Source organism: Syngnathus floridae, chromosome 5 (assembly GCF_059516105.1).
Source record: "Syngnathus floridae isolate MCC-2025c chromosome 5, RoL_Sflo_1.0, whole genome shotgun sequence".
NCBI lineage: Eukaryota > Metazoa > Chordata > Actinopteri > Syngnathiformes > Syngnathidae > Syngnathus > Syngnathus floridae.
Genome location: NC_142417.1, coordinates 10,841,756 through 10,856,434, shown reverse-complemented (window position 1 = coordinate 10,856,434; position 14,679 = coordinate 10,841,756). Strand labels below are relative to the sequence as shown.

Here is a 14,679-nt window from a genome sequence, read left to right as displayed (position 1 = left end):
AAAACTTTGCATGAGTTTTTTTTAAAAAGAATATGGAGCTGGGCTGATGGAATGAATTAATGCATGAATGCATGAACGCATGAATGCATGAATGCATGAATGAATGAATGAATGAATGAATGAATGAATGAACGAATGAATGGACGAATGAACGAATGAACGAATGAATGAATGAATGAATGAATGAATGAATGAATGAATGAATGAATGAATGAATGAATGAATGAATGAATGAATGAATGAATGAATGTTCAAACAATCTCCAAAGGTGTTGCATCTGTCTAGGGTCGGTGCATAAAATGACAGGGAGCGCAATTAAATTATCTTTCACTAGATGGCAGAAGAAGATACAATGAACATTTGTATCCACCTATTGCAGTGGTTCTTAACCTCGTTGGAGGTACCGAACCCCTGAGACCGACCCATCGAACCCCTAGGGTTCGATCAAACCCAGGTTAAGAACCACTGACCTATCGCCATTCATATAGCAAAATAATTGCCTCGTGTTCAACTGTTCAGGTGCAAATGTCACATTGAGTAAGTAATGTAATAAATTGAAAAAAAAAAGGGTCATAATTGAGACACCATTATTTCAGTATACATATGTGAAATTATGTGACTTTTGGGGGGAGGGCAAGCATTTTCTAATGTAAGACCCTTGGCTCAATAAAAGTTGGGAAGCAACTTTATTAAACCAGTGATTGTAAACCATAGGTACCATGCGAAGGGTTGATTCATTACAAGCTCAATTATAGGCAGAAACAGAAGGCACTTTTTATTGTCAATTTACAGATGGAGATGTTTACATTAGTAAACCTTATTTCAAACTTAAAATTTCCTTGACTACCATGGTTTGTTCTGTCAGTAGTTTTCCATCTTGCTGTTTGTGCTGGTTTATACTGTATACAGTGCAAGTGATTAATGTCATTGTGAGCATGAGCATGATGTACTGCAAGTCATCTGATGAGGTTTTAGCTTGATTAACAGGAAGTGGATTGGATTTACGTACTTATGGCACACTAATCAAATCTAATGTCTTCAATTTAGTTACAGTATGGCATACTAATCAAACCTCAAAACATCAATTGAACCGCCACATAAGGGGGTCACTGTCGGTCATGGTGGCCTCAAGGAGCCATATGAGTAGCAGTTGTTCTAAAAATAGTCGCAGAATCAATCAATAATGGGGCATTGTGATTTTCTAGGAATATAGTAGTAGTGATCATTTAAAAACGTGAATGCTGACCGAGTTAGTTTGGTGACCCCAGCTATACAGTGTAGATATTTGAATTGGCCCTGGGCCAATTAATATTGCCCATATCGACAACAGCTGTTTTATGTTGATGGGGTGGTGGTATTTTAAAACGTGCCTAAGAAGGGCGCTGTTGAGCTAAATGTAATCCATCAATCCATTGCATGTGTTGACAATATAGGCATGAATGAGCAGCTTTTGTGACATGTCTTGTTGAGCAATTGTCTCAATAAAATGCAAATCACCGACAGCACTGTCGTGTTTTTACATTCTAGTTGTCACAAAGAATCTAAGAGGCATTGTTCAGTTTGTCCTCTTGCAGGGGTAACATTTCCAAGACTTGGGTGTCTTTGTGTGGACAGAGACCAAAGATTGTGGATTAGCAGTGTGGCACATTGCAGATGTGTGCATGTATGGGCAGGTTGGAGGAGGGCTTGGAACTGTGGTGGGCTCACCACACGAAAAAATGTTGTTTGGTGAGATTGCAGTCCGGAGGGGAGGGGAGGTGAGGGGGGTGAAGAGGGCGGTAGGGGTGCTGGGGGTGCAGGTGCAGGGACACAAAAAGCGACAGCAATCTCTTCATGCCCCAAGGAGAAATTAAAATAGATTCATGAGTGTAATTTGTGAAGGAGATCACCAGCATTTTGACATTTATCAGTCCCTGAGCTCGAGTCCCAATCTTCAACCTGTGCCTGCATTCCTCCTAAAGGACAACAACAACGCAGTTTAATGAAGAGCTTTTGATTGGCTCTCGCGGGAGCCAATCGGAATGCAGGGAATGTGTCCCTGGGATGCCTCATCCTGTGTTTGCACTCACCTGATACGTTACCTGGCTGAGAGACCGCAGACTCACAACCATTACCTTTTCCAACACCGTCCACTAGTGAAGCTCATTGTGTCCCGTATTCTCCAGCAGTCAGGTGTTCATTTCATGTTTTGGACTGAGCTTGAAAAAAGGCAAGCAGACATGGCTGTGGCAAACTTCCACTACATTACTCGCATGAGCAGCGGCTTCAAGGTCTACATTTTAGAGGGTAAGCTTTGCTCTTCTTTTAAAATCATGGTAGAGCGGTATCATTTTCATGATGATCCATGAATCGTCTTGTTTTTTCATTAAATTGACATTGTTATATTTCTGTACCATTGTATGCAATACTTGAAGTTGTGTATTTTGTAGAGAAACAGATCATAATTCTCACCAAATGTCTAGACTAGATGCTATCAGCTGTGTTGTCATGCTGAACCTGAGTTGGGGTTTTGTGATTAGTCATCATTGAAAGAACAAATACAAGGATAATGCACCGTATTCCCTTCCTAATGAGGCAAAATATCCATGCCCGAGGCTGTAGAAAATCAGCATAGGTGTGGTTAAACCTGCACCCACCCCTCCCTCCACAATGGCAGGGAGTAGCTCACAGGTGTGGGGACCTGCAGGCAGGCGTTAAGGCTCTGTGAGTAGCCTTTTTTAATACAATGCAAAATAGATCACCCTCCATTGTATTTGAATCAGTCAGCTTGTGCCAGGCTGGTTTTTCTTTAACTACGTGATTTGAATATAGTTGGAGGACTTGAGTCAATGTGAATTGGAACGTGTTATCTAAGAAACCAGGAGAAACAATCGCCATAGGAAACTCTCAAATACGCATTCTGTGATTTACAATGGTGGGCATTCCACAACAAGCAGAGGACAAACAAAATACTCTGGGATAGTACATTACACAAGCATTTGTAATACAAATGCTCAAATTGGGACTGTGACCAATATGCTAACTAAATATGTTAAGCTATTGTTGCTATGTGTCACCTTGACTGACGAAACACAATTTTTGACAAAACTGTGTTTGTTCATTATTGCAAAATGTGTTGATTGCCACTTTAAAGGCGTGACTGGGACAAATGCCAGTATAAGACTGAAAAACAACATTTACCGTTAGCATTGAATCAGCTGTGTTGTAACTCACAGATCAGGTCGATCGAGTTTTGCAACTTAACGGAGTTTGCAATTAACGGTGAGCCCAGGGGGGGAAAAAACGTTTTCACACGAGAAGTCATGCATCTCAATGTCACGGATCAAAACAAGCAGACCTTTTTCTACTGTTTAAAGTCATTAGTCTCATAATTGACCTGTCACAATTTAGAATGAAAGCAAATGAACAACAGATTTGGCCCAGTGTGTAAAAGCCTCCCATTCTTAAACTCCTTTTTTTTCTTCAGGTCAGCCTCATCTGAGAAGTGAAGACCGATTCAGACACATGACAAATGAACGAACTCGTACCCCAACAGTGTATCCCAAACGCAAGCGCAGCCATGATCGATGTCTCACACTGGAAGAAAGGTTCGTGTTGTCGTTGTATTCAATCTAAAAAAATTTAAGCTATTTTTCAGGGTAATATATCATAATTTTCGGACTATAAATCGCATCGGACTATAAACCGCACCAACTAAAACACGTAATTCCGGGTTCAAAATTTGCAAAAAAAAGTTTCGGCTTATAGTCCGAAATTTACGGTTACTTTTTTTTGTGCTTTTATTTCAGGCGCGAACGGGTCTTGAACAGAAGCAATGGTAAAGCGATGCAGAGAGGAGCAACTGGACCAGTACCACCACCGGTTGCGTTTCATAGTCCTCAAAGTCCCACTTCTACCTGGAGCCCAACACACAGTCCAACCAGCCCTTTGCCCTCTCATGTGTACTACACCCCAGTCATGGATGAACCTCTTGCCCTCATCAAGAAACCAAGAAAGGACCTAGAGAGCGCGGAGGACAAGGCTAAAAATGCCAGCACAAGTCAGATTCAGGTAATGGTTTGGGAAAAAAAAAGAAGAAATCAAATTTAAGTTAAGATGTCAAGTACGCAAAATACAGTTTGCGTGTTTGTAGACTCAGTGTAGATGCAGGCTAACCACCATTGTGGTACGTCTTGTGCAGTCAGTGAATCCAGCTGTACACACGCAGGTCCCAGCTTGTCCATGCTATGCAGCCCAGCCAGATTCGGGAAGAAAATGTGAGCAATGGAAGGAAGGAATGTCATCAACAAGACCAAACAAACTGCTCTCACTTTGACCTGTTTATATTCTGCCAGTGGGATCTGTCCTCTGTTGGCAAACCAGTTCAAGCAGTTTTCAAATCATTTTGTTTTCATACTAAATGCCTTGAGATTTCATCCCAAACATATCTACATTGTACTTTCATTCCATTTATCAATATCAAAAGAAATGCTATGGAAAATCATTGGGTTTTCTTCACAGAGTTAGTTCATTGTTATGAATTCGGAAAGGTCACGCCAGCATTCTATTTTAAATAACCATCACCCTACATTTATTTTCAGATGCGGCCCTCAGTGATCACTTGCGTTTCTTCCTTAAGAAAGCCCACCGTGAGCGCCGATGTCCACCAGAGTCAGTCATCAGGTCCGTCTTACTCTTGTGATCAAGCACTTGATTGTGCATCATCACAGCTCCCCAAAAAATCTCTCCCCAAACCATTGGAAGCTCTGCATTCAATTTGGGTCTTTGTGTTTTCTATTTCAGTAAACTGCAAATGCAACTACGACCATGTGGTTGAGGAGCATTTCCAGAGGAGCCTTGGAGCGAATTATCAGAAAACTCACTCCCAGCAACTCTCGATCAGCGTGTCTGTCGATGACCATTTCGCCAAGGCCTTGGGAGATAAGTGGCTGCAGATTAAGTCCAAGTCTTCCTCCTGCTCATCCACACCCCCCAGCAGTCCGAGCATGACTCACTCACCAGCCTACATGCAAAGCCCACATTCCTCCATTAAAGAATCCGCAAGCAAATCGCCAGCGACCTCCAACCGTTCGTCTGTAAATTAACTCAAAAATGATCTCTGAGTTTGGCAGGGAACATTTTGAGATTGCCTCGCCTTTTGTTGATCAACGAACAGTTTTTAGGGGTGATGTCAGATTGGACCACTGTGTGCCTTTGCTGATACAGACAATTTGTAGCATCAACTGGTATTGTCTTGTTACATTTCTGTCTTCAGCCTACCATTGGTATATGATTGAAGAATTATCAAATTATTCCTTCACATTTCCTATGTTTGTTTCTTGTAAAGTCACTTTGCATTTCACTGCATTATATTTATATTCATTTGATCTTTAAGGTTCACCGGCAGGGCTGTATTTGATGTGTATTGTTGTGAATACGTTTATTATGCAAAATAACCTTTAAAAGGCTTTGAAAAGTTTGGAATTAATAAAAATGTAAAATAAAGATGTTTCTTATTTTTCAAATTTTTTCCTATTCTATTTTTACGGACAGGGACCTCTCACACACAACAGACGCATGGTGTGGATAATTAATTTGTTTGTTTTAATGGAAGCAAAATACCAAGTAGAAAGCTCTCTGGGGAATGTGAGTACTGTGATCTTGTTAAAAGTGGGAAGGGCAGTGCCCTAGACAAATGTAGTGAGTCAGTATACGTCTGGGAAACGTCCGGTGGTGTTTTACCAAGAGAGGTGTTGCTACACACAAGAAGGAAATTAAAAAGATGTGAACAACACACTCTGGACTTTTTACTGTAAATTCCAGGGAATGTAGCCTACGTGTAGAAACATGCACAAGACCTTGTGTTCTAACATTCCTGTCTCCTGAGAAAATGACTGTGAGATCCTACAGATCCTGTTTGGCAAGGGATAGGAGGGAGGGAAGAGGGGAATGAGAGGGTAGGGCTTGAGAACTAGCCGCGCACTTCGGTTACTTATTTGCATGCCCTATCTTGTCTGGCCTTAAATATGATCATGGTGAAAAGGTGTACAATCACTTAATTTGTATGCCATTCTTTTTAATGTATATATTCAAAGGAGTGGGGTTCCATGAGAGCGGCATCAAAATTCAAGGAGCGAAATGTTAAAATCTAAATGGCTTAAACTGCTGTCTATATCAAAACAACACTACTTTTGCACCTCCATCATCACATGGGTGATGGGGGGTTTGGGCCCTTCAGGGCCAGGAGTTTGCAAAGGTCCCCCATAACCCCCCCTCTGTGGCTCAGGGTCCCACTGATTGTCCCCCGGCCCAATTCATATCACGGTTCTCTCTGTCCTATTCCGATATGCCCTATAACAGTATGAGTAGTCATAAGATCCTAAAGAGTAGAGGCCCTCTGGCATCACAATTGGGATCGGCATCTGTATCGCTTTGCCCACCATGCCCAATAAAACTGGTTACGTTGACAAGGACTAGGAAGATAAAGTGCCCTGAGCATTGAGAATAAGTGCTCTACCACCACCTAGAGGCAAATATGTTAATAGCAACGGCTTGAAGAATGAGGCTGTGTTTGAGGTTAAACCATTCACCAGGGATCATCAACTGGCGGCCCGCGGCGGAACCATTCAATCCAGCCCGTGACTAGATTCCATAATTATGAGGATCAAAGAGACAATATCATGTGGTCCACTCGAAAGAAACTGAAAACGGTAACTCTGTACATAGTTTGGTGAAAGAAACCTGACTCATAAAGGCTAAACATCCTTTCAGTTTTGTAATGAAATGAAAAAAAAAAACATAAAATAATAATGTTATGCTAAAAAACGTTTTATTGGCAGGTCTGGTCCCCAACGTGACTGTGCAATGAAATTCTTGCTCTCTAACAAATGTAGTAGGTGACCTTGTCATACACATTAATACACGCAAATTTAAAATGATGATTAGATCTTACTAGGTCGTGCAAATGTCGTGCAAATAACTGATCAAATATCAACTGTATTGCTTATGTGTTTAATATTTGCTTCATAGAGAACTTTAGAAACTTGTGCGAGGCACTCAAACTGTTATTGCTCACCCAAAACTAAGCAGGAGTGAGAATGATAGAAGAACACATTCTCACGTTGCTGCACAACAAATTCTCATTGTATTTTGACTGAGCAGCCACAAAAGATTATAGTTTGTATACCTCAAATACAGCCCCAAAACAATGTTCATCAGAGTATATTTCAGACAGTGGAAATTACAGTGGAAGCCTCTAACCCGGGAAAATTGGCCAAAATATAATTAGGATAATCTCATCAGAAAAGATGAGGGTCAGCACCTCCAAATCCGAGTCCATGGTCCTCGGTCGGAAAAGGGTGGAATGCCCTCTCCGGATCGGGGATGAGATCCTGCCCCAAGTGGAGGAGTTCAAGTATCTTGGAGTCTTGTTCACGAGTGAGGGGAGGATGGAGCGCGAGATCCACAGGCGGATCGGTGCAGCGTCGGCAGTAATGCGGACCCTATACCGGTCCGTTGTGGTGAAGAGAGAGCTGAGCCAAAAGGCGAAGCTCTTAATTTACCGGTCGATTTACACTCCTACCCTCACCTATGGTCACGAGCTATGGGTCGTGACCGAAAGAACGAGATCCCGGATACAAGCGGCCGAAATGGGTTTTCTCCGCAGGATGTCCGGGCTCTCCCTTAGAGATAGGGTGAGAAGCTCGGTCATCCGGGAGAGACTCGGAGTAGAGTCGCTACTCCTCCACGTTGAGAGGAGCCAGATGAGGTGGCTCGGGCATCTTATCAGGATGCCTCCTGGACGCCCCCCTGGGGAGGTGTTCCGGGCATGTCCCACCGGTAGGCGACCCCGGGGACCACCCAGGACGCGCTGGAGAGACTATGTCTCTCAGCTGGCCTGGGAACGCCTTGGGATCCCCCGGGATGAGCTGGATGAAGTGGCTGGGGAGAGGGAAGTCTGGGAGTCCCTCCTAAAGCTGCTGCCCCTGCGACCCGACCCCGGATAAGCGGAAGAAGATGGATGAATGGATGGATCATCAGAAAATACATTCTGAAAAGAAACACAATCATCAATGAGGAAACAATAGAAGCTTGACTGACCTAGATATGTATAGGAGTAATGAAAACCGAGCAAACTTAAGAGTATTAACAAAGAGGTAAGCAGAACAAATAAGTGAAGTTTTAATATTTGCATGAGTTTATCCATAGCAAACAGAGGGTATTTACACAGGCAGAATCTGCAGCTCTATAACATTTCTAAGATTTTGTCCAAATGACTTAAAACAAATATTGGAATATACTGCACATGACCCATTAAATCGGTCAAAAGTGTCATTCTCAGTTAAGAATCACCACCATTAGGGGAGGTCACATCCGCAATAGAAATGTCAAACAATTCTGGCTCATTATTTCCTACATAGTTAAACAAGAACTAAATAAATGAGTGATAAGGAGGAAGCTATCAGCATGTTTGGAGCCACTGAAGTGTTTCGGAAACAAGTATGTTTTGCTGACACGCACACACACCGAAGCTGGAGTTTGTCTGTGAGCGCCATTAGACACATGAATCATCTATACTGCCATTAATTGACTGCTTAGTCTGTAATCTAGTACTGCATAAACGTTAGTTATATTTCTGAATGTAGTTCCTGTAATGTGAGGGGGGGCACTGCTAAAATAATTTGACAGATATATTAAGATTAACTCTGACTTCACTGCAATCTAACAAAAAAAAATGAAGTGCACTCAAGTTTGAAGAATATCCATTTGACACCGTGTCTATTATATTGACAACTGGGATAACTGAGTTTACATTTACGTACCCCAAATTACTTTAGATTGTTGTTGCAGTTCAAAATAATATTTTAGCTTCAAGTTTGACTCCCTATGATGGGAAAGTAATTATTGTATATTTGGGGTCTTTTCTACAGCTATTGCTTCAAGACAGTTTTTTTTTTTTTTTAACCATGAAAACAAAGAGGCAAAACATTAGCTATGGGCTGCACAAGGCTCATGACCACAATGAAAAGGCGTGCACTCAAGCTGCTCAGTATATAAACTCTCGACCGGGAGGCACCTTCGAATAGTGCAGGCATTGCCACTACTGCTCTGTGGGCTGCACTTTGCATTCAGCTCATTGAGGCTTGTTTGACAACAATACACAACAGAAGAACGACTTTCTCTTCTTTCCTTGTACAAATGTAAGTACAAAATATTTATTCTCTCCTCTCGTATCCCTTGGTTTCTTGCATATTTGCCAGCATGTAACTCAATTTGTGTTATGCAAGCTGAGGAGATTAAAATGCCATTATTTCCTGTTGTGATGGCGACTTAATTCTTACTTTTTGGCAACTCTGAATGAACCAATTATTCACAGTTGTCAAGCACTATATTTTGATGTTCTGAAGCAGAACTACAGTTGGTGTAATTCCACCACAACTATCATGACATAACCGTCACAGACCAACCGGTTAAAAGATAACTTTATCCAGTCGTAGTCTGTGATGCTCGAAAACATCAGTCAAGTATAATGTCACCTGATGTTTACGCCATTTGGCTTGTTGCTGGTGTTCTTGGTGCTAATGTAAGTGCGTTATGCGTACTGGAGTCAGGAGCATGACCTGATGACCCCCGCCCCCTCCCCGACCCACCACTATAACTTCCTAGACAGATAACACTGGCAGTTATGCTTTTACATTCCTCGCGCCAGTAATGACATTTACTTTCATTTTATGGAGCACCAATTCCTTCTTGAATCAATTCCTAAATCATAGCTGTAAAATCAAAATGTCAACTTAATCAGATTTGTACAATACTGATAAATCATAAATAAGTCATGATAAAATATTGTAAATGTATGCATTTATGACCTTGCACTTCTGTTTTTGCAGAACACCTCACCTGTTGCTGTTACAATGGATGCCAGTCCTTTCTTCCAGATATCCTCCCATCTTGTTTGGATTCTTGTAGACAAGTCACACATACATAAATAGCAGTACATAATTGCTTGACAGTCATCCCATACTACTCCACTCAATTGACTCTTGGATTAAAACTTCCTTTTCTAGGCAATGATGGTTTCAACCACACTGCTGTCTGTCACGGCTGCTACCACCACAGTGGCTTGGGCCTCTCAGTCAGACATGTCGGGTTACTTGTGGCTCTTGATATTGGGCTTCGTAATTGCATTTGTCCTGGCTCTCTCTGTTGGGGCCAACGATGTGGCCAACTCCTTTGGTACGGCAGTCGGCTCCGGGGTGGTCACCTTGCGACAGGCCTGCGTCCTGGCCACCGTCTTTGAAACGGTGGGCTCGGTCCTGCTGGGTGCCAAGGTCAGCGAGACCATCCGTAAGGGCATCATTGACGTCCAGATGTACAACAGCTCTGAACATGTCCTCATGGCGGGGTCAATAAGTGCAATGTGTGGTGAGCATTCAAATAAATCTGTTCTTATGACTTGTTGTTTGCACTTGTCTGAAATTAGAACCTGGAAACTTCACCTTAGGTGTCATTTCCCAAGCCTTGTTCTGCTTTTACAGGCTCTGCTGTGTGGCAGTTGGCTGCATCATTCCTGAGGCTTCCCATTTCAGGAACTCACTGCATTGTGGGAGCCACAATAGGATTTTCCATGGTAGCGAGAGGTCATCATGGGGTCAAATGGATGGAGCTTCTCCGCATAGGTGAATATATTAACTTTTCTCGACCCGTATGCAGTATGTAAATTAGGCATGTTAATACAATCGCTGGATTATGATGTTTTTTTGGCAGTGGCATCCTGGTTCCTGTCACCAGTGCTGTCTGGCATCTTGTCAGGGGTTCTTTTTCACTCTGTCCGCAAACTCATTCTTAATAAAGTAAGGCATTTTTTGAGTCGTTGTCATTTAAATCAGCTCATTTGTCAAGCTTTTACATCGGCAACGATGCAAAATTTATTGCAGTATTTACAAGCCTTTCAGAAATGTAGAAATGTGTCCACAGTCAGGCAACTATTGGTTAACATTTCACTGTTTTGGTTGTTGAAAGTGCAGTTTTTTTCTAAAAGAAATGTAGCAAATTATTTTGAAATTAGGCAGTACGTCACATTGTGAACTAAGGAATCTTGACACATCAATTGTCTATTGTTGAATGCCACAGGCTAACCCGCTCCCGAATGGCCTCCGAGCTCTTCCATTGTTCTACGCCATCACCGTTGGCATCAACCTGTTCTCAATCATGTTTACAGGCGCACCAAGTGAGTGACTCCAGTGCACACACTACATAACAATGGAATGTAACGAACCATATCTATTACTGTGTAAAAACACAGGGGAGTGACCCTCTTTCCACTGATCTTATCCTACTCCATAAGCCTTGCACACATGTCCACTGGCGCATTTATCATCTCGCAGACGTCCCGGTCATTGCATCAAACTTATGCAAACACTCAACCCTTATGTATTTATTTGATATTTTGGGGATTTGCATGCATTTTTAAAGATTGGCTGGACCTATAAAAGTGATTTGTGGTTAAGTGCAGTTGCTTAGAAAATCAAATTGCTCAGGAAGGGAATTTGTCGTTGATATTTTCTTAAATGAATGCAGGTTAATAACAGTTATGACTGGTGTCCTGACAAACTAATATCTTATCGGAGGACTGTAAGTTCCTTCTCTTGTAGATGTGTGTACTTTTACTGATATTGTTGTCAGCAGACGGTGTAGACATAATTGTTATTTTTGTCACAAAAACTAAACTAGACAAAAATTCAGCAGATGAGTTTCTGACACAAGGCAGCATTATTTCTCTAGTGCCAATGGAGAACACTTAACTTTTTCTTTCTAATGAATATTCTGATATTTCAATAGCAAATTTTGTGAGTTTATATTCCTAATGTTATCTGTGTTCCTTCTGGCTTTGTCTTTTCTCGAAAGATGAAATGCTTTTCTCACCCTTTTAAAGGAATGTACTTTCCAACTGTGTCACCTTTGGGAGCAGACAGAATTGTTTGAGAAATACTGTGAGACGCAGGGAAGGACATGTGTCTTTGTTTCTTTGTGCATAGTGCTGGGCTTTGACAGAGTGCCATGGTGGGGTATGGTGGGCATCTCGCTAGGATGTGGTGTCATCACGGCATTGGTGGTTTGGTTTGTTGTCTGCCCACACCTGGAGAGGAAAATAAAACGTGAGTATATGTGTTATGAATACAACAGAAAGGACTGCATTTTTTTTTTTTTTTTACATACCGCTGAAGACCTCTTGTGTGGCCCCTGAGAAGAAAAAATAGGTGCTGCGCCCTGTGAGACTCCTCTAATGGAGAAGAACGCTAATCACCATGCTCAAGCAGTGGACATATCAACAGCCCACCAACCTCATCCTCAGAGTCCTCCAAAAGACAGTCAGAATATTGCTTTTAAACTAGGGGGCTCCGAAGAAGCTGACCTTGACATGGACGCCAAAGACTTGCTTGTTACGAATGGTGAGAAAGATTGATTAATTAGTTCCAGTTTTCAGCCATACTTAAAATTGTCAAATCGATTCAATTGACCCATATGAAAATTCACAAATAAAATGATTTATCTTTACAGGAGTAGATATCAATGTTGGTCCCATGATGATCACAGACCCTCACAGTGGACGACTGCACGCAATCCAGAAAGACTCGGGTCTTTATAAAGACCTGCTACACAAGCTACACATGGCTAAGGTCGGTGACAGTGACACAGAGGAGCGGCCCATTCGGAGAAACAACAGCTACACCTCCTACACCATGGCCATCTACGGCATCCAAGGAGAAACTAATAGCAAGGACAATGATGACTGGAGGAGATCCAGAGTGGACAGCTACAGCAGCTTCAGTTCAGTAATAACCAGAGGAAGCTCAGTAAAGAATTCCAGTGTGACACAGGAGGCAACTTGGCAGCATCCTCCTGAGGAAGATGAGCTGGAGCTTGACCACCCAGCTGTTTCCTCCCTTTTCCGATTCTTGCAGATACTAACGGCATGCTTTGGCTCCTTTGCACATGGTGGCAATGATGTCAGGTAATATTGGAATTTGAGGAAGTGGTAGTAATTTAGTTTAGTGATTTATAGTTGTAGTAAATCACACAAAGAAAAAAGGTTCACATGTTTTTTAATAAACTCCATCACACATTTGCAAGTGCAGTTTAGTACTTGACTGCACCCTAATGACCGTACTCCATGAATTTGTCTGACAAGAATTTGTGAAGCATAATTATTAGCACATCTAAGGCCAATTAAAAAAGATTGCCTACACCAGACATGCTCACTTTGCGGTTTCTTTGGCAACAACCAGGGCTCTCTCTACCACCCACACAACAACAAAAAAAGGCATGTCGAGAGACTATAGGGATTATGGAACGCTCACAATTTTGTTATCTTCCATAGTGCCGCTCAATACATTTGAATATTGTCATGCCATTCATCCATTAAAAAAACGTTATTTATTTTTGTAGTTTTAGTAAAATTGTTATTGATTCACAACATATTTTCTTCTCCAGCAATGCTATTGGTCCACTTGTGGCCCTCTGGCTTCTGTACGAGAGCGGTTCTGTTGCATCCAATGCACCAACTCCTATCTGGCTACTTCTCTATGGCGGAGTAGGAATTTGCATTGGACTCTGGGTATGGGGCCGGAGGGTCATTCAGACCATGGGCAAAGATCTTACCCCCATTACACCTTCTAGGTATGATAAAGTACTCTGTTGCCTCACACGCATCATTACATGAAACAACTGAAGCATGTTTACGTATAATTTTTCATTTTAGTGGCTTCAGCATTGAGTTGGCCTCCGCTCTAACAGTTGTTGTGGCGTCCAATGTTGGGCTTCCTGTCAGCACAACACACTGCAAGGTAATGAAAATGTAAACAAATAATAACGCTGTGGTTGAATGAATACAACCAATCAAATGTTGGCATAGTTATGAGTTGCCAAATCTTGTGAACTCAGGTGGGGTCCGTGGTGGCTGTAGGATGGCTGCGCTCAAGAAAATCAGTGGACTGGCATTTGTTCAGGAACATATTTATTGCCTGGTTTGTCACTGTTCCTGTCTCAGGGCTCATCAGTGCTGCCATCATGGCTCTTTTCGTCCATGTCATTCTGTGATCACAGTCTTCAGTCAGTAACTTCAATCGATAGCCAACAGTCTTTGTTGATGAGAAAATTGTTTAAATTTAACTTTATTGAATAATGTGTTATTTTTGTCATGGACTGTAATTGTGAAGTAAGCTCAAAAAAAAAAAAGAAATGTCATATGCAGCATGAGGCATGTAGTACTTCATTTAAAAAAATTGAATAAATCCATTTAGAATAGGACAAAACATTTTGTGGCTTTAATTGAAAAGATTACACAAACACCATTAGGTACTCCAACTTCTCTCAGCAAAATTAAAGTAACCTTTGGCTCAACACAAACATATGTGATATGATATGTTTCAGTTAATAAAATTCATCATTAAAAACAGCGTGGCAGTCTCCTAGTATTTCATTTTAATAACGTTTATTATGCAGATCTAGGCCTTCAAAAAGTAATTGAAAATTGCTGCCACAATGACTGCTGTTCTATGTTAAACATATGACCACAGGGCAGCGCTGTTGCAACAATAAAAATCAACTATTATCACACTACACCGAAAGGCTGTCAAATGACCTCTTGTCTGCGTAAAACCGAGTATACACTGTTCAAATCTAACTTCTGTAGTGGTG

At 41.7% G+C, this 14,679-nt stretch overlaps 2 protein-coding genes across 3 annotated transcripts; both read left to right on the top strand.

Annotated features, from left to right (window-relative positions):
• Window positions 1-2,067: 2,067 nt before the first annotated feature.
• On the top strand, window positions 2,068-5,484 carry vgll4l (vestigial like 4 like). Of its 2 annotated transcripts, none has more exons than XM_088377282.1 (5): window positions 2,068-2,286; window positions 3,467-3,587; window positions 3,789-4,050; window positions 4,581-4,662; window positions 4,783-5,484. In XM_088377282.1, the coding sequence occupies exons 1-5, from the start codon at window positions 2,184-2,186 to the stop codon at window positions 5,082-5,084; spliced, it is 870 nt and encodes a 289-aa protein (XP_088233408.1). In that variant the 5' UTR covers window positions 2,068-2,183; the 3' UTR covers window positions 5,085-5,484. The 2 variants fall into 2 exon arrangements, with proteins under 2 accessions (XP_088233408.1, XP_088233409.1); XM_088377283.1 differs by lacking the exon at window positions 2,068-2,286 and adding an exon at window positions 2,570-2,703.
• Window positions 5,485-9,051: 3,567 nt separating this feature from the next.
• Window positions 9,052-14,458, top strand: slc20a1a (solute carrier family 20 member 1a). The gene is made up of 11 exons (XM_088376170.1): window positions 9,052-9,179; window positions 9,870-10,404; window positions 10,518-10,658; window positions 10,747-10,832; window positions 11,113-11,209; window positions 12,018-12,137; window positions 12,231-12,431; window positions 12,541-12,994; window positions 13,474-13,659; window positions 13,742-13,826; window positions 13,924-14,458. The coding sequence occupies exons 2-11, from the start codon at window positions 10,050-10,052 to the stop codon at window positions 14,077-14,079; spliced, it is 1,881 nt and encodes a 626-aa protein (XP_088232296.1). The 5' UTR covers window positions 9,052-9,179; window positions 9,870-10,049; the 3' UTR covers window positions 14,080-14,458.
• Window positions 14,459-14,679: the final 221 nt, after the last annotated feature.

What these genes read in the sequence shown, in the direction of transcription:
- vgll4l (XM_088377282.1), top strand. Translation starts at nt 2,184, where the DNA reads ATGTTTTGGACTGAGCTTGAAAAAAGGCAAGCAGACATGGCTGTGGCA. An exon ending in TGTCTCACACTGGAAGAAAG is followed by an intron (nt 3,588 to 3,788) that starts GTTCGTGTTGTC and finishes CTTTTATTTCAG; the next exon opens with GCGCGAACGGGTCTTGAACA. An exon ending in CCACCAGAGTCAGTCATCAG is followed by an intron (nt 4,663 to 4,782) that starts GTCCGTCTTACT and finishes TTTCTATTTCAG; the next exon opens with TAAACTGCAAATGCAACTAC.
- slc20a1a (XM_088376170.1), top strand. Translation starts at nt 10,050, where the DNA reads ATGATGGTTTCAACCACACTGCTGTCTGTCACGGCTGCTACCACCACA. An exon ending in GTCAATAAGTGCAATGTGTG is followed by an intron (nt 10,405 to 10,517) that starts GTGAGCATTCAA and finishes CTGCTTTTACAG; the next exon opens with GCTCTGCTGTGTGGCAGTTG. An exon ending in CCTGGAGAGGAAAATAAAAC is followed by an intron (nt 12,138 to 12,230) that starts GTGAGTATATGT and finishes GCCCCTGAGAAG; the next exon opens with AAAAAATAGGTGCTGCGCCC.